Source organism: Gallus gallus, chromosome 2 (genome assembly GCF_016699485.2).
Source record: "Gallus gallus isolate bGalGal1 chromosome 2, bGalGal1.mat.broiler.GRCg7b, whole genome shotgun sequence".
NCBI classification, from domain to species: Eukaryota; Metazoa; Chordata; class Aves; order Galliformes; family Phasianidae; genus Gallus; species Gallus gallus.
This window is the reverse complement of record NC_052533.1, coordinates 31,509,683-31,535,014: the sequence shown is the minus strand read 5'-3', so window position 1 is coordinate 31,535,014 and position 25,332 is coordinate 31,509,683. Positions and strand designations below refer to the sequence as shown.

Sequence of the window (25,332 nt, the reverse complement as noted above, 5' to 3'; positions counted from 1 at the left end):
GTGCCGGCCGACAACATGGCGGCGGCACCAGGCCCCGCGCCCCCTCCGCACGCGGCGCGCTGCCGGGCGGGGCCTTGCTCCCCCCGCTTGCCCCCGCGCTGCTGCCCGGCCCTGCCGCGCCTCAGTGCCGGCCCGAAGCCCCCTCTTCTCGGAGCTCCGCCTTGGGGCGCGCAGCAGCACATCCTCGGGGATCGCCGAGGCGGCCGTGAGTACGGGGGGGGGCGGATGCGGGGGGCGGTAAGGCGGGCGGTGCCCCCACTGAGCCCCGCTCGCCGCCGGGAGGGCGGGGCGCGCACAGCCCGCGCTGAGCCCTCGGCACCGCGGCCGTCTCTGCCTGTGTGCTTTCCGGCTTCTTTGGGGGAGAGAAAACCACCAAAACCCCTACATAAAACTGATTGTAAATCACCGCAATTTATGGTTGGTGTTTGTGGAGAAGCCTGGTGCTCGGCTGCCTGCTCGAGCTGCCTCAGCGCCTGCTCCTCCTGCCCGGTGCCTCGTGTTGTCTCCAGTCAGGCCCGAGTTGGCACCACCCGGTCAGGGACTGAAAATCATTTATGGCTTTTTGTTTGAATTATCTAGAAAGGGGGAGAAAATAAGGCTTTGTGATATAATCCATACGCTGCTTGTCATCGCTTGCTCACTTAGTGTCTTTCAGTGTGAGTCCTGGCTGGTGGGGCTGTATGTCTCCCTGTTTGTAGCAGGAGAGTTGGCCCAGATAGCCTTTAAAGGGCTCTTCCAACTCAAACAATTCCATGATTCTGTGGTTCTTGAGGATGTGAAGGGTGACATGCGGTCAGCCAGAGTCCTCTGCATGGCTGCCTGCAATCTGCAGGCGTCAGTCTTCCAACGCATTCCCTTACAGCTGCAATAAATGATGAAGTTGCTGTAAATATCTTTGCTTGATCTCATCTCCTTCATTGAATAGTCTGCCTGTAGCCCAGGTTCAGGCTAATTTTAAGTTTTTCAGTGGGCAAGGAGCCCACTCCTTCCTTTCCCACCTTCACACCTAGCTGTCAATCTGCAGGAGTGAATTCAGTCTGACAGGCCCTTCCTGCCAGCTCTGATAACTTTCCTCCTGGTTCTGCCAAATCAGACGTGATTCAACAAAACTTTTCAGAGCAAGGAATGCCAAAAGGAGAGTTTTCTTAGTGCTACATCTGTGACCATGTGGTCAGCATGCCCTCAGACCTGTAGTTGTGTTATCTCCCTGATATGGACTGTGGGGAATTTCTACTATCTCTCTGTCCTTTTGTGAAACATGATACTGGAGTGCATTTGAGAGTTTATGTTAAAGGTACTATGCACAAAGAGATAATTTGGATAGAATATTAATACTTCGCAGGTACTGCTGCACCGGCAAATAAGCTCCTTGCAAAGATGTTCCCAGCACAGTGAAGGACAGGAGGTGTTAATGTTGTCATCCTGTGGCTGAAGGCTGAATCTCTGTCCTGCCCTGTGAGTCTGCAGTTGTCATAAGCTCTCCGTGGTCTTTCCCAGATGTTCTTTTTGGCCCTCAGAAGCCTCATAGCTGGAAGCAAAGTCAAACCACCGTGAATCAGAGTGGAGTTTTATAGAATGGTGTCACTGGTTCTTCTCAGGAGATTTAGTGAGAGTGTAACAGAAAGGCAAACTGCAAGAACTTTTTGTTGCAATTTCTCTTCTCGTGAGCTCCTTAGAAATTGGTGGACCTTTTTCATTTAAGAGAATACAAACATGAGTCCGTTATGTGGGAATGGGATCAGAATGAGTGAGCAATCACATAAAGCACAGAAATGTTTGAAGGAGGTTATGCTGGGCAACAGGCAGCTAGTGCACTGGGAGTCAGTCCCAGTGTAGCTCCAAGTTTGTTGCAGCCCCAGTTTACAATGAGAGCCTGAGAGCACTTCAGCAAAATGTTGGAAGCATAGAATGACATTGTTCAAATCCTTTCCCTACAGGTGCTGTCGGGTAATGCCCTTTGCTTGTTTACGTGGAGAACTGAGAGTAGGCCACAGAGGTTTCATAGGAAGGTAGCTGTCTCAGTGCGAATTGGTAAATACTGCATGAAATATTATCTGAAATGGGATTTGGGAAAAGCTAATGGAAAGCTGAGTTTCTATCTACAAAGAGTGGTTTTCTTCTTTTCCCCAGCTGATAGTAAAACATGAACCCTGTAGTCCAGCCACTAATATCTTTACTTACTTTTCCATTTTCCCCCAGTCTTAAGTGTCAACTACAATATCTTTTTCTATTTGTTCATTTGAAGTCTGCCTTAGCTTATTCTGGCCTGTGTTTGTGATGGACAAATCCAGCATCTGTTTCAGCAGGACAGGTAATTAATGGAGAATGTGTGTGTGCCCTGTTTCAAAGAAGAGAAATGGGCACCTGGGGCAGCTTATGCACGTAGTTGCACTTTCCAGTGTCAGCTGGAGGATACGAAGGAATGCTGCCAACTAAAAAAAAATATAGAAATGCCCCCAGATCAAATCAAACAACTGAAAAAAAATATATTGTAAGGTTGAAAACATAGATTTTTAGAACTGAATGTTTAGTAGTTCTGAGTGGTCGTTTTTATCATTGCTCCCTTAGAGAAAAGTTAGCTTAGCCAGTTTCACATACTGAAAAACTTTCTTGTAAATAGCATAATACATTGTGTGGGATAAGGGAAACCTTGCAAGAGAAAAGATGGCAGTATTTTTAACTTTAAGGCAAATTTATAGGTAGAATAAGATAACGTAAGTAGTTGTTTAGCAGATATAAGTAACATTTGCAAGCAGCGTTCTGTTTAGCTGTAGTTCTCCTAATGGGAAATAGAAAATTGGAAAGCACTGGAGGTAAAAAAAAAAAAATAGAGAGGTTCAGAAGGAAAAAGAAATGAATTGGGATGTTCTGTGGGTGAAGTTCAGAAAGAAAACTTAGTCACAATGCCGCCAGTAGAAATATTTGTTGCTTTTTATAGAATAATTTCTATTATCCCTGTATGTGTTTACGCACTGTTAAGACAAGATAATTTGTATGAATAATACCCAGTTACCTTCTATGGAGTAAGGTGATTTTATGGTAGGTCATAAAAGAAGGAGCCTGTGGGGAGGCAGGAGTGCTCTGCCACTGCACCTGTGAGCCCAGTGAGTCTCCGCAGGGTGCTCATTAGGAGATGCTTTTTCTTAGAACTTCAGGTAAGTTGTGTAGGTTTTTTTCCTCCCTAGCAGATTAATTACCCGTGGGTGTTCTTTCAAGGATTTTTTCAGCTTTAAATTGGGTTGCTTCTTTTCTTATACATTCCTTTCTTCATTATTTGTGTGCTCATGAATTTCATGATTACTGCAGTGGTTAAGTCTTCTATGTCATGCTTGCAGTGCACTGTTCTTTACTTATTCGCTGTTGCTTATTTAAACTTTCATCCAAAATTCCATCATCTGTTACTGTGAAAACCTTCTGGAGGAAATGGTAGCAACTCTTGTGGTTCCCAGCTTAGAGTGGAGAAGATGGAGCGCAAACACTATTCCTGTATCAATACCAGTACTGTGAAGAACTCCTTAAAGTGCAAATGTAAATAATTGTATTTTCTGACTGTAGTTTTGAAAAGCAGATGTATTCTTTCAGGCTGCAAATGATTCACCAAGATGTTTGCAAAAGCAACAAGGAATTTTGTGAGAGAAACAGACAGCGGAGGTGACTTAATCCCTGTCTCCCACTTGAACGCCTCAGACAAGCTGCAGCTTCTGAGCTTAGTTACAAAGAGGAAGAAATTCTGGTGCTGGCAGAAGCCCAAGTATCATTTCTTGGCAGTCTCGTTGAGTGATGTGCTTACTGAAGACAAACCTATAAAACCAGGTAAAGCTGTACTCAGGCAGCACTGTTATTGCACATGAAAAGAATACAAAGCCTAACTTTTTTCATTGTTATTCTCAGTCTTGTTACTAGAGGGCTTCTTTGCTCTGAAGTATTCTCCATCTTTAGAAATGAGACGGCTGGATCTTTTTCTCACTTGGCTATTGGTTTAGCTAAAAACAGTACTATTAAATATTCAATTAAAAAAAAATCTAGATGGGCTACTGCAACTGAGTGCTGAAGGTTGTGAAGCCATACGGCGCTGGTATTTGTAACAGTGCTCTCTGCAGCCTCAGGAGCTCCCTTTGAATATTGTTGGGAGTTTCTAGTGCGTGGTAATGGCATGAAACTGTACTGTGCTCCAGGTGAAAAAGCGCTGGACAAGTTGTTCTTTCTGCTGGTGATAGTAGCCCAGAGAATGCTTACAGGTTTTATTGTGGTGTCCTTTCTTCACGCAGAGACTGTTAAAAATACTTATTTCACCATCCAGCTGCCCCAGACCTAACCAGCTAGTAGGAGCAGTGATATGGAATCCTGTATTTCTGGGCATGTCATAATTCTGAACATAGATAAACATACAAGTCCTTAAGCGTGGATGTTGATTGTGACTAACATGGAAAATTAGCTGATTTTGAGACTGCCCTTTGATTTTTAGGCATTTGAGACTTCAAAGTTTCCGTTGGTTTTCAGTGAGCCTTGGGATGGGCTTGTTATGAGATACGTAGAGATAATAGCAGAATATTGTCTGTTGCACAAGCAGGTATACTTCAGTTTTTCCTTGTAGCTGAAGTAAATTCCTGTCTTGCTTTTTAAGTCTTCTTTAGCATTTCAGTTCAGCATTTCACTCCTCAGATGTTTTCCTAAAATGGCAAAACATAGAAGATAGTTGATCAAAGATGAAAACATGCAGGAAGCAGAAGTTGCAGAGCTGTAAACTTATCTGTTTACCTGCTCATTGCTGTTCTTGCCTTTATTGGCATTAAATCTTTGTTTTCTCTAACTTTTTGTTTATCTGATGACTTCAGGGCTGTTTTAGCACTTGTCTTAGTGGTAAGCAATTACTTTTATTGTTTTCCTAGTAATTGTGGAATCCGACTTTGCAAAATATATGGGAAAATTTGAAGATGTTGTCCAAGGAAGTATTGAAACTTCATTTGGAAAGATCAGCCTGGGAGCCGGAGCAAAGGGCTGTGTGGAAAGCCAGTCCTCCTTTGGGAGCCTGAGGAAACAGGAGGTTGACTTGCAGCAGCTTATGAAAGACGTCAAGGACAGGTATGTTTTAAATGTGGGCGTTGCAATGGCCAAGAAAGATGGTTGAGATGAAAAAGATTAGATAAAATACTTGTGTCAGTTCTGATCACCGAACAGCTGATTCTGTAGCACTGGTGTATTTCAAGAATTGTTTTCATTGTAAACTCTCATTGGTAGGTGAAAAATGCTATACACCAAAGTGAAAGTTTCACCTTAGACATTGGCATGAATTAGAAGGTGAAACAAGGGTCAGGTCCTCCCTGCTTTGGGGGACTGTACTGGAGGAGGAAAAAAGTGGTTTGGCTCCACTGTGTTACTGAGATAAATGGTGTGGAAACTGAATTCAGAACTACCAGTATTCTTGTATGGAAGCTTTAGAATTGTAATATATTTTTGTAGAAAACTTTGAGGAAAAGTATTGAGTAAGTGTAATCAATGCACATTCTAGTTGTTGAACAAAATACAGTTCACGGAACTATTGATCTCTGCTATACACTATAATAACAGAGGAAAAAAACAGATATTCCAAATGATAATTTTAATTTTAGAAAATATGCAGCACTTTGTGTGCTCCTCTGAAATCTGATTGCCTTTGTCCTGCACTAAGTCAAGGGCAGAAGCCTACCTGGCAAGCAGCTGAGAGGCCAGAGGTCTGCTCTGTAGTGAAGTTCTGCCTTAGGGGAGTTGAAGGTGGTTGGTTTGTGGCAGCGTTGTACAGCATTGTCTGTAGGAGGTGGTGTAACACATTTTGATAGCCTTCGATGCTCTGAAGATAAGGATGATAGCTTTTTGATGTCAGTGCAAAAGTTGTTGGAAGCAGTGTAATTTTCTTTAGTGCCGGTGGTGTTCTAGAAACATTCAATTTTCAGTTCTCACAGAAATGAGAGCCAGATATTCTTTCTCTCTTGAGTGTTCCCAAGTCACCCAACTTGTTTTAAAAAGGCACTTTGCTGTCTTTATACAAAATGCCTTATTAAAAGCAAAAAACATCTGGGGTAAGTGTGTATACCAGGCCTGTAAAATTAGTATGCATCTACTGTCAGAGGAATATCATCAGCCAAGGCTCAGAATCTTGTTACTTGTTTGTGTAAGGACTTGGAAGAGATCTGTAGTTTGTTTACATGCTGGAGTTGGAAACACATTGAGATGCTGACTTCTTATGAAGAAGGTAGGCACATATACAATCCCACTGGGGTGCTTAGTGGCTGTGGTAGTGAAACAATCCAGTTCAGTGTGTGTGCACCTTTATACAAGGAGTGAGTTCCTTAGTTCGTAGAAAAGATGCTCACAGCTTATTTAAAAGTTACAGTACACACTGTAGAATTGATATCCAGTAAGCTCAGCTTCTGCATAACATTTCCCACTGGAAATTTTATCACTTCCTTACAAAAACCAGCCTAGTTACTAATTTGGTAATATTCTGTGGTTTATGAGAGATCCTGTCCATGGCTTCTGGCTTTTGTCATGTCATTGGTGCGTGCTGCAGAATTCAGTATTTGGGAATGGTGGTGCTTAGAAGCAAGTGATTTTGGATGCAAAGCATTATGGTACTTATGCTTACCAGTCAGTCCTTGTGGGATGAGAGTCAGTTAAGTGTTCTTGATTTCATCTAATGACGTACATTGCGTGTGCTTTTTAGAGCAATTATTCTTTTCTTTATTCTTTCTATAACCTAATTAAAATACAGTGGAAATTGTTGGTCTCGTGTTAGGCTATTTAAGTCAAGGTTGCATATAAATAGCAGAAAACACACGTTAAAAAATGTGAATGCTGATAAAGCTTCTCTATCAAGTCATGGGAGCCTTCAAGATTCTGAAGGCTGAAGTGCTGAGTGGCAGCAAATCGGTTTCCTATTGCTTCTCAGGTGAACCTTATAAAGGAGAAACCTGCTGATCTTTAATTAGATTCCAGATGCTGCATTGGCTCTCCTTTTCAGAATGGGGCTGACAGCTGAAGGGTGTGGAATGAGATCCCTCCTGATTTGCAAAAGCAGTGACATACTGAATGCAGAACGTGCTTATTGGCATAGTATGCAATACAGAAATAACGGGTTCTTTTAGGAATATGATCTTGATATATTTTGTGATGCATTGTTCTTATCATTTGTATTACCTTGTCACTAGTTCAAAGTACTGAAACATACTGAGTTTAGGGCAGTCTTATGCCTTTAATTCGGTGAGATTGCTGTGTGATTTTAGAGTATATTTTATCTTCTTTAAGACTATCAGTACCTTCTCCCATAAGATCCTCACAGTGAGACTGATGGAGTGTGAGTAGATGAGCAGGCAGGTGTATTGAAAACTGGTTGAACAGTTGGTCTTGGAGGAGGGTTATCAGTGCTACAAGGTCAGACAGTTTGCTGACAACACCCAGCTGGGAGGAGTGGCTGATAGAACAGAGGGTTGTGATGCCGTCTAGAAGGACCTTGACAAGATAGAGAAATGGGCTGACAGAAGCCACATGAAGTTCAACAAGAAGTGCAAAGTTCTGTGCGTGGGGAGGAGTAGCCTCATATGCACCAGTACGTGTTGGGGGCTGCATGAGGTCACACCTGAAGTACTGAGCACCGTCCTTGTCTGCCCAGTAAGGAGAGATGCGGATGCATTGGAGAGAGTCCAGCAAAGGACCACAAAGATGTTGAAGGGACAGAAGTGTGTCTGCTCTGAAAAAAGGCTGAGAGACCTGAGGTATGTTCATCGTGGAGAAGAGAAGGCTCAGTTGAGGATGGATTCTCATCAGTGTGAACAAATATGTGAAGGAAGAGTGTAAAGATGGAGCCAAGCTCCTTTCAGCGGTGCCTGGTGCCAGACAAGAGATAGTGGGCACAAACTGGAACAGAGGAGACGCTGAATGTCGGTGCACACACTTTAACTGTGTGGGTGACAGAGCAGTGGGCAGTCTACCCTAGCTGAGCATTCCATTCATTCATTTGCTTTTACCATCTCATGAGGTTGTGTTAGGTGATGGAAACAAGCTTTGGGAGGACAGTGACAGGAGAGAAAGAAATAGGATGGAGTGGCAGCAGGTATTTGGTGCACGTCAGATGCAGAAGGCTTTTTTTGCCTTTCACACTTCCATCATCTCCTGTGAATGGTTCCTAATGCTCATTAGCATACTAGAAAAATGGGATAAATAGTAATAAAATATGACATAAATATTTTTGTACTATCACAGATTGCCTTCTATTTTGTGCTTCCAGTGATTCAATTGGTTGCTGTTCACACTGAGACAGAAATAGGTGCCTGTTCCTGATCTGAGTATGGTAAAAATTCAGCCCATTAACTAGTCATGCTCTCACTCAGTTTTCACTGGCTTGACCTGTCCAGGCATTCTTGCAGTCTCATTCTGATGCAGACCTTTTGCTATTTATTCATTACAACTCCCAGGGCCTTTATGAGTATGATGAGACAGCCATTCATCAGTTTTCTTTAATGTGCTCCATGAACTGTATGAAGTCACGGTTACAAGACAGTGTTGAATAAAATCAGTTGCATGTCTGTGATTTAAAACATAAGGAAGATGCTGACTAGAAAACACAGGAACTGTCTGTCACTTGTACTCCCTAAAGTATTTGGTGTTCTTGGGTAACTTGTTCTGTAAAGTAATTGTCAAGTTACTCTGTAGGAAAAATTGTGAAATGCCATCAATAAGCTGACTACAGCAGATACTGGGTTCTGGTATGAGCAAAAGTAGGTCAGAGAGGTGATGTCTGAAACAGATTAACAAAAGAAATACCTGTCTCTGCTTGGTGTGAAGTGCAGAGTGAAGCGTTGGTGGATTTTACTCTCTGGCCCTGGTCTGGAGGTCTTCACCTGAAAAGGAACAAAGCGGAGTAACGAGCAGCAGTTGGATGGAAGAAGTCAGACAGCTGATGGAAGTGGAGCAGACCGAACAAGCAGAGGAATTCTGGCAAAGCAGCTGAGAGATGTTTTGAAGGGAAAACATCCACGTGGTGTGGGTGTCAGGGAAGAAGTGGTGTTTGGGCAAGGTGGTGGTGAACCCCTTGCTTGGAGGATTTGTGAGATAGGTTTTGATGGAGAAACAGTTCTAGGATACATTGTTTGTGCCTAGTCCAGTCTGAGATGCGTGCCCCCAGGGTAGAACGAGGTCTCAGTTCTGAGCTTGAGAAGTGTGAAACTTAAACTGAGAGAGCCTCCTGTGGTGCCAGGTGTTGTCTGCTTCCTCTTATTTTCTGTTGGTTTCTGCCATTCTCCTTTCCTGTTCATCACTTGCAGCAAATTGCCTTTGTGACAGTTCTTTCTCCGCTCCTTTCCTCATCCAAGAAGAAAAAAAAAAAAAACTGAATAAAAGTGAATAAAGCCTTTGCAGTATAGGTCAGTGAAAGTGTTAAATCCAATTAGACGTGAAGTGAGAGAGACCAGAACTTGAATTTTCTGCTTGTGTTTGACTGGCATAGTGAATCTTAGACCTCAGGAGGGTTATTTAAGAAAAACAAATAGTGAAACAAAAACCCCATAATCTTTATCTTTTGAATTGGTCTTTTTTATACTTGCTTATACTGTGTGTGTCGATAATAGGAAATCAGCATCTCATTTTATTTCATAATGTTTCCTTTTGTGTACCCTAGCTCAGCTTCTCAAGGGAGGAATGAGTGCAGCAGCAGTACAAGTCACACAGGATCGCTATGCAATAATAGATGGTCAGAGAGATGGGAAGAGTGATGCAGGGCAGGAATAAGAGGTCTAAAATGTGACCTGCAAAATAAAAGAAAATAAGCACTTTCATGCACCTGCGTGCCTGTGTTCTCAGGGATTTAACCCAATCATCTTTCTGTTCTTGATATTCAGACTGTTACACTAGCACATGAGTTGCAAAAATACATTCAAATGGAGCAGCCATTACCCTGAAATACTTTCAGCCTTGCTTTTATGGACAAACTTTAACCCTGTTGCAGTTTGCCCTCAGTGACTGTTTTTAATGCTAATTTAGATAAGCCAGTTACTTGTTTACCTCACATTGTCTCCTGTTTGAGTCACTGTCCTGTGCCTTCCTGTGAGGAGGATGGAGTATTCTGCCTTCCCCAGGCCGTGCTGTCATACCCATGGTGTGCCCTCACATGTAACACTGGGGCCTGAGGTCACCTAGGGAAGAAAGCTTGGTGCCAGAAGTTATGGGAAGAGTTTTGAAAGAAAAGGTGTGACTGTTTGTAAGGACGTGGTTTTTAAACTCTCTGTCCTGTACTCTCCAAACGCAATGGGAAGAGGCGTTTCTGCCAGCTTTACAGCTGAACACCTGCCACTGAAGTCACACTGTGGCCATGCTTCTGGCACTCAATGCAGCTCCACGTGAGGGGTCTGGAATCACCTCTGAGGCAGTGTCCCTGGAGGTGTGCTGCCCTGGGGACTGAAGCAGGCCTGTGCCCAGTGCTGTTGGTGTGGCTCATCCAGCAGCAGCTCAGAAACTCCTTCACTGAACCATGCTGTGAATAGAGACATCTCTCCTGAGGCACTCGCATCACTGCTCTGCTGTTGGTTCTTCAGCTGAACTTCAGAGCCAGGAGTGTGAGGAGATCTGAGACAGATCTACCTCAGAAAGAATGCTGTAGAAATCAATGAAAGAAAAAGTCTCAAAATTATTTTGGTCGTTCATTTGGATATGATTAAATCAGGCTTGGATATGCCTCTTAGATTCGTAGAATCATTAAGGTTGGAAAAGATCTTTAAGATAATGTCGTCCAGTTGTCATCCCATCCCCACCAAGCCCACTAACTGTGCCTCTGAGTGCCACACCTACACGGTTCTTGTACACCTCCATGGACAGTGAGTCCACCACTTCTGTGGGCAGCCCATTCCAACGCCTCACCACTTTTTCACGCTCATTCAGAAACTGCAAACCTCTGTTTGATTTTTCTGCCTTTGAGTATTTTCTTGATTTTGCTCCAGTTTTTGGCTTATGCTTTAAAGCAGGCAAAAACACATCATATGAAAGCAGGTGACAAATTGCCTTTGTGCTTGTTTCTTCATTATATTTCTTCACCTTGTGGTTTCTTGGGTCGTATATTAAAATTGCAAGCTCTCCCGGCCTTAATTTATGTTTTCAGGATGCCTAGCACACCTCTTCAGAGTCGTAAATAATTATTGTGAAGTGTATGATAGGCTTGATGGTCTTCTGCAAGATACAGTGTAATTAATGGCTGCAGTTTGGCAGATGCTTCTAAGAGCGGCAGTGTTTGTGATTGCGTGACATTTCTTCCATTTCTCTTAATCCAGAGATTCATTGCATTCCAAGCATAAAGCATGGCTTTTCACCAAAAGAAAGGAAGTTCTATTAATAATCTCTGGAATGTTTGGGGGTACTTTTCTAGTGGCTGCTGCATTGCTTCAGAGGTATTTTCTTTCCCGTGTTTAAACAATCAACTTTAAGGTTTCCAGACAGTTCATTCCAACTGATTGAACTTTCATATAAGCATGTAACTCTCCAAAGATCAAAAATTGCCTCAGGATATTTTTAATTTAATAAAGAGCCAAGCTGACTTCAGGCTTTTACGGACCACATAAATCCCAAACTGCAGAATGTAATAAATCTAAAACTTTTTAATTAAAAGTGGAGATATCTTGATTTAAATAAAGTGGAGTCTTTCTGTCATATTTTTGGGGAATTGCCATTTAGCCCCATGAATAGCTGCTGACTGAAAGATAGAGGAAAAAAAAAGACTTCAGCCAGGGATAGCAATCTTCTGACGTTCCAGATGTCTTGCTAGAGTTCTCTGCTCATAGAAAATACTTCATCCCATGTGAGGACCTTTCTGGTAGGTATTTTGCAAAAGTATAATATAATGGACATATTTTAATCAAATTATTGCTGAGAAAGGAGCCAGATGACATTTCTCTTTGGAGGAGGAAGTCAGGAATTCAATATGTATATTAGGGCTTGCTACATAGTACTGACATTTGCAGTCTTGCTGCTACCAAGGAACAAAAGACGACGTAATTATTTTGTGCAGACTGCTCATACAGAAACCACTGTTATTTTTTTCATAAAAGCTTCTTGAAAAGAAAGACCACGTGTTTTCTCCATTCTGGTATTTGTTGTTCATGGTGTCTTTTTTTGTTTCAGAATGATAAATTTAAACAGTAGTTTACTGCAGCAAGTAATAGAACGAAAACGTGAAGTACTGTGCATCTTGAGAGAAAAGATAATAACAACACAAAGGTGTACAATATCTGAACATATTCAGACAGAAGAAAAAGTCAGTGGTCTGCTGGGATGCACTACGAAGATAGTAAAGGTAAAATGTATTAAATCTGTAAGAAATAGAATATTTGTCTCATTTAATGTGCGTGTTATCTGGTATGCCAAATAGATTTCAGAGTATTTTTCTTTAACATTTTAAACTCTGACAATTGCAAGAACTCACTACGTTACTTAGTTGTGAAACTTTACAAATGTAAAATGTATTCCTCGTTGCCTCACTGACAAAAGATGTCATCTCTTAGTGTGGAAATGGGATTTCCATCAATGTTACAACCTTATGATTGAGTTCCTATGTAGAATCCTGTCTACAGCAAAACGTAAACCAACAATTCAGTGAAAGTTGAAGAGCAGAAAGCATTACTGAGGCAAATTCATTTGAACAGCAACGGAATGATTTATCAGAAATGTTTGCAGCGTTAGCAAGTTTAATAATATTTCTTGGGAAACTACTGTATTTTTGATCATGGGAGTAGAGATTGACTGCATGGTGAGGATGTTGTGAATTGAGAAGAAATTGCCAAAGTCGGAAGATATGCTCATTCACTGTGATGTTTTCAGAGGTGCAGACAAATCATTTCTATGTACAGGAGTCTTCAGTGGCAGGCGCCTGGGAAATGCATTTCAACAACACTCTGTGCAAGTGGCATCTTCCTGCCACCAGTCAACCAGTTGGGCAAAGGGATATCAGGATAGGAGAGGGTAGGACAGGGTACCAAAGAGCGTGCCAGTTTTGGTGATGGAGCTTCACATGGCAAAAGCTGCACCCAGGACTCAACTTTGAACAGAGTGGCTAAGTTTGAGACCTGCACTTGGCACTTTGGTGCACCTTGCTGCTCATTTTGTTCTTTTTTCAGATGTCAGACATGTGCTGTGAGTTAGACATCATGAAGAGTAATGCATTTCCTTTCTCTATTTTTTTTCCTTACCTATTTTTGTGTTTAAGCAGTACAACAGCTGAATGAAATAATCAGTGAATTAATATATTTTAGGTTTCAGTGAGTGACAGTGGAAGTATGATGAAAGATTCCAGTGTGATTCTCGAGATTCCTCCTGCAACCACTATTGCCTATGGCGTAATTGAACTGTTTATAAAGTGTGATGGGCAGTTTGGTAAGTAAAAGCAGGTTTTCTGTGACACACTATTGAGCTGTAGGGAAAAAACTGTTGGGCAATGGATTTTACATTCCACTGTAATCAAAGGTGACAATGGTACATAGTCTCCACTGCCTTGGTAGTTACTTCCGTTTTGAAATGCAACTCTTCTGATTTACTAATGCTTTTTTGTTTGTTCACCTAAATTATGGGCTCATTAAGTAATTTAGGTTTCAGGGAACCACAGGCAGTCATGTAGCCCAACCCAAAGGTAGGGCCAACTTTTAAGGTTTGATCCAAGTTCAGTGTTAGATCAGATTGTTTCTGTCCTTGTCTATTTGAGTTTGGAATATCTCCAGAGACAGATTCCATATCCTCTCTGGGTGGCCTCTTCTCATATCTGACCACCATCAGGATGAACTTTCTTTTTCCCCTTAAGATCTAGCAAGAATTTCTTTAATTTCTCTCTCTTGCATGTTTGTCCTGTCATCATATGGAATAGTCTGTCTCTGCTGTAGGTAGCAGAAAGGTCATCCCTTATCTGTATTTTCTCGAGGCTGAACAAACCCAGTCTCTCAGCCTCTTATCCATGATGTTCTCCAGCTCCCAGCAGTCTTGGTGGCATTGCTACACTTAATCATAAAATCATAGAATGGCCTGGGTTGAAAAGGGCCACAATGATCATGTAATTTCAACCCCCCTGCTATGTGCAGGGTTGCCAACCACCAGACCAGGCTGCCCAGAGCCACATCCAGCCTGGCCCTGAATGCCTCCAGGGATGGGGCATCCACAACCTAATACACTTGCTCCTGTATACATACAAATGTCTTTCTTGTACCGGACACATCACTCCAAATGAAGTTGCTCAAATGCCAAATGAAGAGTCACTTTGATCAGTCCCCTAGCTACACTCTTGCCCAATAGCAAGGAACCTCAAGCTGCAAAGGCACCTGGAAATCTTTTCAGATTTGATCTAAATGGGGAGTCATCCAGGACCAATCAGACAGCAGTCATGCTAAGAGAAGATTTACTCCTAAAATCTAGTACTAGAATTCAGACTTTTTTTTTGGTAGTTTACACTTTTGTATATAGATTGTTCACTGAATGGTTGCAGAAATTTCCTTGCCATGTCTTTTGGTTGTGCTTTGCTTATTTTAAATGTATTTTTTAATTGGTTTGGTGAGTAGATAAGGTGGTAACTCTGCTCTGTGGTATCAGCTGGATTTTTCTTTCTTGCCTGTCCTCAGTTAAACTCCCTGACTTAAAGGAGGTTTCAGGGGATATTATGCAAAAAGGAGAGGAGTCGATTGGGCTGTGTAGGGCTGAAAGTTTGAAAGGAGTGGTGTAGATAGAAACATGGGATACAGTTGAGAGATTTGAATCCACAGTTGAGAGATTTGAAAGGGTGCACTTTGTTTGGATAAGAAATGAAGATAATAGTCTCCATCGTTCTCCTTCAGATGAATTCTGATGTTAAGGAAGCAAGTCGGTTCAGGAATCTGTGTAAATACTGCATAACCTGTAATTGCTCTGCCGTACAGTGAACACAGAGATACACTAGAGGGCATTGACTTCATGGTCATAACAGAACTCTAATTCACAGAAATCAGGTGCAATTAAAGCAATTGTAAGATAGCGTGGTTGTATAGCTGATAGCTGATATACAACCATGAAGTTATAGCTGATAGCCTACTTACATGATTTCGAGATGGAAAATCCTATGTCTTTCTAACTGATAATTAATACTTGAGTGTTGTTAATGATCTGTATTTCTCTGCTTTTTTTCTTCTGCTTTTTTCCATTTCGTTTCGCATTTGGTGTTATATCTCAGGCTCCAGAAACATCACAACTTGTTTCGTGTTTTCTCTCAAACAACGTGTCTTATTTTTTTTCAATTAGTATTGTCTTCCCTTGCCTCAGTGTCACTGAGAGGGTTAAGTGGAGGAACTGACATCAAAAGTAGGGGTTTCTAGCAAGAGTAAGCATGGTGGAGCGCAGCCTTCAACTTCTTAATGTGTGAGCAGTGGTCAGTGTCTGTTTATGAAAACAACAGTTGTCTTTGAAGTTAAAGCGAGGCACTGATGTAGTCCTTTCTCATGGGATTGGAAGTGGCCAATAGCAGGTGTAACATAATGGGGTTCTCTTCGCAGGTAATTGTGGAATAAGGCACACTTATGTTTCCTTGTTCCTTTTTCTTTGCCGCTGACAGGCAGCGTTGGAGTTATTTGGTATGGAAGAATGGTGTGTAAACTTTCTTAAAAATCCCCTGGCTAATGTGAGTGGACATTCATGAGCATAAAAAGAAAGCGGGGGGGAAAAAAAAGTCTGATCCCTTTCCAATTTCTTTACCATGATGTTTTCCTACACTCATTCTGTGCGCATTTGATTTCTGCAGGCTAATTTTCTCCTTGAGCTAAGAGCTGTTCCCATTAAAGGCTGTGCAGTTCTCTCTCTTCGTTTCACTGCAAGCCCTCTTATTCTCCCTTCTCAAAACAGGATGTGGCACCTGGCTGACCAGCGTTGTTCTCTTCATTGCTATATATTAGTGATGTTCTTATGACATGCCTGCAAATTAAATGGTCCTAATCTTTACAGCATCTCAGTGCATCGTTTTTATTGGTCATCTTTGTATTTCTTCCAGTTTTTGCTGATGTTTCTGAGTAGCTGCCAAGATCTAACTGTGCCAGTGGAGATTTGTCAGTGACATCTGCAGTAGAATCCAACAGAAAAATTTATCTCAGTATTAGATGTATCTTTCATTCATGTCTTTTTCCTTCTCTGATAAAATTAATGGGTTATAAAATTAATTAACGGTCTTGTTAATACAAAACAAAACAATCCTATTACAAGGATTTAACTGCAGATTTAACAGCAGATATGCACTTTGCACGATACTGTGTGCTGATTTCCCTTACTGTCTTCTTCCCTTTTCCGGGCAGGTAGTTTATTAGCCCTATCTTCCTCCTTCAGGGTTCATGTGAAAGCCTTATCATTATCAATGAAAGTTACATGAGCGTGTTGGCCTTGTGGTGCCTTTGCCACTGTCCTGAGTCTTGTTGCTTTGGGAAGTTCTTTAATTTGGGTTAATCGCTTTCTGTTCCTCTGTAGCTTGCTCTTCTCTGTGAAGGGTTATGCAGGCATAAAGGTCTCTTTCATTTTCTGTGGCAGAGATTTCTTTGTCTGCTCTCCCTTTGAAAAAGCTTTTTGCTGATGGAGTGCTCTCCGTGCTTTCTCATCTGCTTTGAATGTCCTTAATTTGGTGAGACAGACTGTTACAACTGCAGGAAGGTTATATTTAGGTTCTGTGCCTGGTACATGTGAGCACTGTGCTTGATTAGTTAGATTTTTCCCTTTGCTGTCAGGTACTACTTCAAAATTGACTTTCTCTTGCTAACCTGCCTGTGTTCTCCTTAGACCTGCTTCAGAGCACCAGGGCTATGGTTTAAAATCTTGCATTTAAGCTGCTAAAAATTATCAAAATAATGCATAGGGCTTTGATTATGTCATGCCCCGAAGAGACACATGAGCACAGAAGCTGATACTGCAAATTTCTCAGCAGAACTTTTACAAAGGCTCCCACCTTTCAGGAGTCCCACGGCTTCACAAAGCTGAGGCAATGGGGAGCAGTCCAGTGGTAAGACATAGGCTGTCCTGCTTGGGTCAGGTAGAGCAGTGCTTATCATTCCAAGAGAACGTTATAAGATGCATCAGAAAGGGGAATCCAGCATGAGTATATTATTTTCTCCATCTTCTTGCAAAAGAAGCAGTATATTGAAGGATTAGTGAATGTGGATAGGAGAAGTCCTTCAGAGACCCAGAAGAGCCCATGAATTTTCACTTGTCTGGAGATCTTGAGTGTGGATCTGTGTCTTGACTCAGAAGGAGGTGTCCGTCAATGCCATGACCAGAAGAAGCACTGCGAGGGATGCTCTGGGAGCTTCTTATAAATCCCAGAAAGTGTTTTCATGTGCCTCCATTGTGAGTGGATTCTGTAGACAGTATTCCAGTGCATCTCTTACTGATATAAATCACAAAAAAGTCCTATCTGCATCTCTTGCACGCAGCATTTGGGTTCGCAGTGTCTAAGGGAAGTTTTCATGTTACTTGCTGGCTCCAGTACTTTAATTCATGGAAACTGATGTCACATTTTGTGGCTGATAGCTGCAGCACCAGGGCCTTTGCTGGTGCATTAGGGCTGCAGTAATGGCATGCAGCAAGCAACCGCTGGCATTATTTCCATTTAGAAGAGATGATGTGTGGAGAAATTATGTGTGAGAACACTTGATGACGTAAGCTAGCATCTCGTTCTGTTATTGCCTGTGTATTTCGTGACATTTTTTTAATTGAATTTGTGATTTCAGAATTCTGTCTGCTAAATGAACAGCAAGGAGGTTTTGAAAGAGAAAACGCAGAAGGTTCAACGTCACCCCACTCAGTGCTGTTCAGAGATACTTCGTTCCTGTTTCACCCAGATGCTGTTGATAATGGGATGTACTCTGGGGCTGAAAACCCCGTTCCCAGCCACGCTTCTTTAAGTGTGTTGAAAAAAGGTATTGCCAGAAATGTTTTACATGATTACATTACAGGGAGTTAAGCAACGAAGGAAGAAAATAATCTGGTGGGATAGTACATAAGAAATGATGTTACTTTGTTTTTGTAGCCCTTATCAGGAAGTCCTGGGAGAATGCACTGAAAGAACAGAAAGATTTACTTCTGTAAGGAGTACATGAAGGGAACTGCTGTCTAGGAACAGACTGAATCCCTTTGCCATAAACCCCTAATATTTTAAGATTGTATTTATGTTAGTTCTGTTATATTCTGCATAAACTATATGAAATCAGTGATAATTTGTGCTTTCATACAGAAAAGGTTCACTGAAAATATTTGTTGATGATTTGGAAAATACTCTCAGTAAATTCCTCAATTAAAGTCTCAAAAATTAGCAAGGCATCCACTCCTCCTCCTTCAGTTATGCTCCTTCCAGTACCTAAAGGGACCCTATAAACAGGAGGGGAGCCAACTCTTTGAAAGGGTAGGTAATAGCAGGACAAGGGAAATGGTTTTAAGTTGAGGGAGGGAAGGTTTAGGTTGGATATCAGGGGGAAGTTTCTTACTATGAGTGTGGTGAGGTGCTGGAACAGGCTGCCCAGAGAGGTTGTTGATGCCCCAACTTCCCCCTGACATCCAACCTAAATCTTCCCTCCCTCAACTTAAAACCTTCTCCCCTTGTCCTGCTATTACCTACCCTTTCAAAGAGTTGGCTCCCCTCCTGTTTGTAGGCTCCCTTTAGGTACTGAAAGGCTTCAATTAGGTCACCCCGCAGCCTTCTTTTCTCCAGGCTTTTCTCCAGGCTGAACAAGCCCAGCTCCCTCAGCCTTTCGAGCACATCCAAATACATCATATTGCATCAGATACAAAAAACCATCTGCCTGTGGGTGAGCTGTATTTTAAAAAAAAAAAGTAATTTTCAGATATAAAAGGCATCTTTAAAGAGTACAGTTCTTACTGGAGTGACATAACGCAAAGTCTCTTTGCTTCTTTTAAACAAGGTTAAGAATGCTTTCATGCCAGTATTTTTTGGAATGTGAAAAAGCACATTCCAGCCTTCCATTTGACACCGTTGACTTGAAAACTTCTTGTCTTTTACCTAAGTGGTAATTTTGATGTCATACGATATTTTGTTGTAGAGTCGTAATTGCATGGTGGAAAAAGAAATGCACTGAACTCTCTCGTATTTCTGTTTTATGTACTGTAATGAATTCAGTGTATATATTCAGTAAGAAAAGAAAATATTGTTGTCATGAAGCATAACAGGTCATTCTGGGTCAGAACTGAGGGTGTAATGCTTGGATCCCTCTGTTGAAATAGGAGGATGCTTACAGTTCAGCGTCACAACAGAAACCTCCAGTTCTGATTGTGGACTCATAGCATTGACTTGGTAATTGGCATTAACCCACAGTCCAACAAGTAAGGTTATGAGCAGAGCACTTCCTTCTGCCTTAAAATGGACCTTGTCTGGAGATGAACATCCAGGCCGTACACTTAATATGTGGTTAATTCAGTTAATATTAAAATACTGACTTCTAAAATACAGAATGTATGGAATGTTAATCCTTAGTAGCAGTATTTTTTCCCTCAGAATTTTCATGGCCGTTCCGTTGGCTAATTAGGGAAATATATTCAGATGTGTTCCAGCCTTTCATTATAACTTGCACTGATGGAAATCAGGATGACAAGATGTGGTGATAAACTAGCTTATGAAATGCATAGCAAAAACATTAACTGTTTTTACTGGCACTGGTGTAGCAGTACTTAGTTTTACTTTTTACTGCTTTCTTGGGAAAGATCTGTCACAGCTGAAAGCTCAGTTCCAACCCTTTGTGAAGCTGCCAGAAGACAAGCAAAGAGCTTTATATAAAAGTCTGTGTGAACTCCTGCTGCATGAAGAAACATTAACTGCCCTGGAAGATGTGGTAAGATAAAGAAACTTTTCCTTGCTTCCTAAAAGTAATTTCAGAAGAGAGCAAGGGTTATCTTGCATTCAAACTTTAATCTTTTCATAGAATCATAGAATGGCCTGGGTTGAAAAGGACCACAATGATCATGTAGTTTCAACCCCCTGCTATGTGCAGGATCTCCAACCACCAGACCAGGCTGCCCAGAGCCACATCCAGCCTGGCCTTGGATGCCTCCAGGGATGGGGCATCCACAATCTCCTTGGGCAACCTGTTCCAGTGCGTCACCACCCTCTGCGTGGAAAAACTTCCTCCTCATATCCAACCTAAACCTCCCCTGTCTCAGTTAAAAACCATTCCCCCTTGTCCTATCACTATCCACCCTCATAAACAGTCATTCTCCCTCTTGTTTATATGCTCCTTTCAAATATTGAAGGCCACCATGCCGTCTCCCTGGAGCCTTCTCAAGAAGTTGTGCTTTCTCTTTGGCTTCCAGTTAGATGCTCTCTGCACAGGAGACAAGCCGGACCTGAAGGAGTTAAAACCTGCACAGCAGCAGGACCTGGCTGACTTCCTGCAGCTGGTGGGGTGCCGTGTACAGGATGAGCTATTGTTGCAGAACTATCATCTTCAGGATGAAGAACTGCTCTCAGCTGCTCACCTCCTCATCAGTGCTATCTCTGGTATGTTGTGAATGAAGAAGAGAGCCTTTTTGTTCCATCCCTTCTAGAAAGTCCCTCAGCGTAAAATGTTTGTGGCTCTTTTTGAGCAGTTGGTGAGCTTAGTGAACGTAATTGGTTCTGTTCCTTTTTCTGGGATCAGTACGATGCTAGGCATTTCTAGCTGTGAATTAAATTCAGCCCTTGATCTCTGGCAGATTTTGCTTGTAAAATACACATTCCCTCAAGAATACTCTACTCTAGTTTCTGCTGAATGTGGGCATTTCCCGTTTGACAAGCTAATTTCTGTTCTTGCTGCATGCCAGAGTTCTTCCTGCCCAAATGCTGAGAATTACAAATGAGGCGGTGTCTTCTCTGTAACAGCACATATAGTTGAGGGGCAAACTATATTTAGCAAAAATGAATTTAACATGGAGACACTGCATTTAGAGTTATTCTGCAGCCACTGAAAAAGGAGATTAAACATAAATGCCAACTAGGTGGTGAGGATGCCATTTGTTTGACACCACAGTGTTAATTACAAGTCGCCTGCAGAATCCAAGATAGATTCTTTCCTGGCTTTTTCTCCTCACTTTCATAGAATCATAGAATCGCTAAGGTTGGAAAAGACCCACAGGATCACCCAGTCCAGCCATTCTCCCTTCACCAATGGTTGTCACTAAACCATGTCCCTCGACACAACATCCAAACGCTCTTTGCACACCACCAGGCTCGGTGACTCCACCACCTCTCTGGGCAGCCCATTCCAGTGCCTGACCACCCTTTCAGAGAAGTAGTATTTCCTAACGTCCAGCCTGAACCTTCCCTGGTGCAGTTTGAAGCCATTCCCTCTAGTCCTATCACTAGCCACATGAGAGAAGGCAACCCTTCATATATGACAGAAACAAAGGAATCCAGTGCAATATGAGCTAGATTTGGTAGAGTGCAGCATTTGCTAGATGTGACACCATGCAGCAGAGTATCAGTTTGCATCCATATATGAGCTGTACACTGATAGGAAAGCTTAACTAATTTGTAGATAGGGAGAAGAGATAGAAAACAGACAGCCACTGGTGTGGTAATGGTTGTCAGATGCTATTAACAGCAGAGTGCAGTTAATTGAGCGTGCTGCATTATCACCTGGATTTGGACGTGATGTCTCCTGCTCGTGTCCAGGCATAACTGTAGCTGCGTTAGGAGCCAAGAGCTGTTTTATGCCTGTTGCTTCTCTTAGAGATTTCAGTTACAGAGCTGAAGGACACCACAGGGACCATTCAGTCCATCTCCCTGCCCCAGGGCAGAGTCAGCCATATCATTCCTCTTAAACTGTGTTCTGGCTGAGGTCAGCATCTCCAACAGGTTTTGAGAACGGAGGTTCTTGTTTCATTCAGAGCCTAAATCATATGCCCATCTGTAGGCTCCCAGAAACACTGGGGAGAAGAAAATGCCAGAGAGGAGGTCTTTCCTACCACTACCTTTCTGTCAAGGGCAAGGACAGGCAGTGCAGGGTTTGTTTGCACCCGCTGTCCAACCCCCTTGACTCTACAGTCTAGGAAGCAGACAGGAAAGGTCTGGATCAGCCTCTTCCCTGTGTCCAGCAGAGCACTTTGTCACAGCTCTCCTTAGTGCAGTATCTCTTTGTTCCTTTTTCCCAGGGCTCTGTACCTGCGTGTGGGCCTCAGAAATGCAGCCTGCTGTTGCTGCTCAGCAGGAGAGCCCCATAGCAGAGCTCCAGCAGCCAGCTTTGTACCGTGTTCACTGGAAACAATCTGTCCCTATTAATGTCTCCTTCACAGAGCTGTCTGATTACACTCTTGTCCTGCTGCGTGCCTGCTCTGATCTACAGGTTGTTCCGGCATTGTGTTGCTTGGTGAGTAATCAAAGCGTGCCCGTGTAGCATGTGGGCACCAGCAGCAGTAATGGCTGCGTTCCCTGGCTCATTGTGTTCCCACCCAAGAAATCAGATGTCAGGCTCCACTGTGAATTTCAGCTTTAAGCATTGCTTAGGGAGGGTCAGAGCCTGACGGTGGCAAACAGTGTGGCTGATTTACTGCAGATGGGTGCCTCGCTTCTGAAGCATTTCTGCATTTTGGTGACTCTGGGAGCTGTGAGCAAAATAAAATTAATTTTAACTTGAATTTTAATTTAATAGTAATCTCCATAGCCCATTTAAAAATCTCTCTAACAATAATCACCTGCCCTTGGGGAACGGGAACTCCACTTTGATACCAGCAGTGCTTGGGCCTAGGCCGATTTTGAAGTTCCAAATCTCAGAGGCCATTCATTAAAACTATTTAAAGAAGGCACAGCGTTTGCATTTGCTCTGAATTTCTTAAGGTCAGTCACAAAAAAATACAGTAAAACCCCTTAGATGTGTAGGGAGAAGATGAATGCTGCTGTTTGTTCAGCATGAGAGGGTTAAATGTAATCTGTGGAGCAGCTCTTTGCCACAGGAAGTCGAAACTGTCTTTCTAGGCAGTAGTGTCACCTGCTTCGTTGGTTGGAATCTGGAGGGGTATTTGGGAATCCCTTAAGACAGCTTCAGGTTTTGGTGCCTGCACCAGGACACTTAAACTGTTAGCATTTGGGTTTCCTTGGTACTGTAAATCCCAGGTCTGGCCTGAGGGTGCCGGTATGCCCAGCATCCCAAGGGTGACCCAGGGACTGGGTGGTACCGGGGTGGGGGCCATCACAAATCAATGGAGTGTTTGAAACATGGCTGTGGGAGGTGAGCTTTGCTTGGGGATGAGTATGTTGTACTTGTCAAGGCTGATGGAACAGGGAATCTTTCCCTTTTACGCTGCCTTGTAAGCTCTCCAGTGGCTTTGTAAGAAAGAACTGAGCTGTGCGACACCAAACAGCACTGCTTGAAAGGCCTTTTTAATGTCTTTGTTTTGTCTCTTTCTCTCTCTCATAAATACAGCCTTACATCGCTTCAGCTGATGGCACCTTGGCACTGAGCAGTCCTTCGGTGGCAACTCTCACTGACAGAAGAAGATTTGATGTCGCGCAAAGGCTCTTTGCTTCAGCGAACATTAATTTGGAAAAGACAGAGACTTCTGTAAAAGCTGTGACTATGAGAGAACCCAGATTCTTCCCACTTGTTCTTTACGTTGCGCTGTGCGGGCTTCACAGCTTGGGTGGGACTGTAGAGGAGCTTTTCTGAGCAGTTGCTGCCCTACCCTGTTCTTCCTTCTGTAGCTCTGCAGTGTAGCATCGATGCTTGTGAGCACGTGAGAGCCCTGGGGTTGAGTTCTCAGGGCTGTGCAGCCAGGTGGCACAGGGGGCAGCGCAGGCAAGGAGTGAACACACTGCTGTTCTGCAGTGGAAAATACATAAATAAGTAAATAAGGGATGCAGGGGAAGAAGAAAAAAAAGGGAAGCCTGGAAGAGCAATTGAACATAGCTGTTCTGATAGTTGTCAGAACTGCAGAGCAGTGGAAGCCTGATTGCTTGCATTAATATGCATGGGGGAAAACTGCAAAGTACGAACTGCTTTTTGTAAGCAAGTGAGCAGAAAGGCTGTGGAAATGTAGCATTCTGCAGTGCAGTACATGCTTTGCTCACTTAAGACCTGACGTGCAGAATGCCTTCACTGTGGGGGAGGTGAAGTAGAGGGCTCTGAAAGGTACTTCATTAGGTTTTCCTTTATTAAGTGTAGTTTGGCTTTATGGATGTGAGCTGCACACTGCAGGAAATAACTCTTTTTTGTTTCCAAAGCTGAGACCACCTTAGGGATTTCTGCCTCTTTTCCAGTACATTTTTACTAAGCTTAGCAACTTTCAGCTGCTTACATTCTATTCTGAACTTTCTCTTTGAGATACGGTGATGCCTTCTGGTGTGTGCATACCAAAAGTCCTTGCTGCACTCCACAAAGCAATCGTTTTACCCACGTGACATGTTCAGTGTTTTGCTCGTGTCTTTCACTAAGAGCAGAGTTAATGTAAAGCACTTTGTGCTTTGAACTGTTCTGCCTTTTTTTTGATGATAATTTTCTGTGATCGTGGAAATGGGACAGAAGTGCAGGAGGGATCACTGTAAATGCAGGAAGCTGTTCCAATGAAGTGGGCCCTCAGTGCTTTCAGCCAACACAGAGGGGTGGTTAACAGGTGACACGTGGGCACCTGGCAGGAGAGGTGCTCAGACTGAGACGGCGCTGTTTCCGTGTCTCAGTTGTAATGTGAGTGTGAAGTGAAGCTGATGGTTTTGGCCTAATGCTGCACTGCTGCGTATGGGAATATCCTGAAAGCACTTCACCCTGCTTGTGTGAGCTGTGTGTCTGCACGTGGGAAGGTTTGCTTTTGCCAACCACTACTTGGAAGTAAGTTGCCTCTGTAACTATTTTACCAAAATTTTGTATTTAATGTTATGTCAAAACAGTAGAATAATTTTAAAAATCAATTTGTGTGATTCCCATTCATCCTTTTTGTGATTCCAGTCATTCTCTTGGCTTGGAAAATCGATGCACACAGATAGCAAGAAGACGTGTGAATCCACGTAGTGCTGCTGTCCACATATCCTGGTTTTAATCTTGTTGTAAGCCTCGTATACACTGCTTGCTTAACTGCTTTCAGGGTGGATGGGCTGTATCAAACATGGATGAGAGGGGATTGGTTTAGAGGAAAAAGAACCCCAGGTGTTCTATAGAAACTTAGTTATAAAAAAGAAGGCAGTGGTTGTGCATGGCAGCCACCAGGCTTGGGTCTGCCCTTTTCTGTGCTCTCTGTCCTTCTGAAAGCAGCATCTTCATGCACACGAACATTCAGAATAGCTTAGGCTGGGGATACGCAGATGCAAAGAGGCAGCAGAAGCAGTGAGTCTCTCTCCATCTAACTTTTGTTCTGCCCTTC

The 25,332-nt window shown here is 42.7% G+C and overlaps 1 protein-coding gene across 9 annotated transcripts; it reads left to right on the top strand.

The window, feature by feature from the left end:
• Positions 1-24,883, top strand: DFNA5 (DFNA5, deafness associated tumor suppressor). 9 transcript variants are annotated; one of them, NM_001006361.2, is made up of 11 exons: positions 90-205; positions 1,938-2,009; positions 3,583-3,813; positions 4,890-5,082; positions 12,139-12,310; positions 13,266-13,386; positions 17,730-17,918; positions 19,714-19,841; positions 20,320-20,506; positions 22,279-22,352; positions 23,406-24,883. In NM_001006361.2, exons 3-11 carry the CDS (start codon positions 3,603-3,605, stop codon positions 23,646-23,648), a joined length of 1,518 nt encoding a protein of 505 aa, NP_001006361.2. In that variant the 5' UTR covers positions 90-205; positions 1,938-2,009; positions 3,583-3,602; the 3' UTR covers positions 23,649-24,883. The 9 variants fall into 9 exon arrangements, with proteins under 9 accessions (XP_015136934.2, NP_001006361.2, XP_015136932.2 ...); XM_015281446.4 differs by having other exon boundaries at positions 1,938-2,031; XM_046922876.1 differs by having other exon boundaries at positions 1,938-3,155.
• The last annotated feature ends 449 nt before the right edge of the window (positions 24,884-25,332 follow it).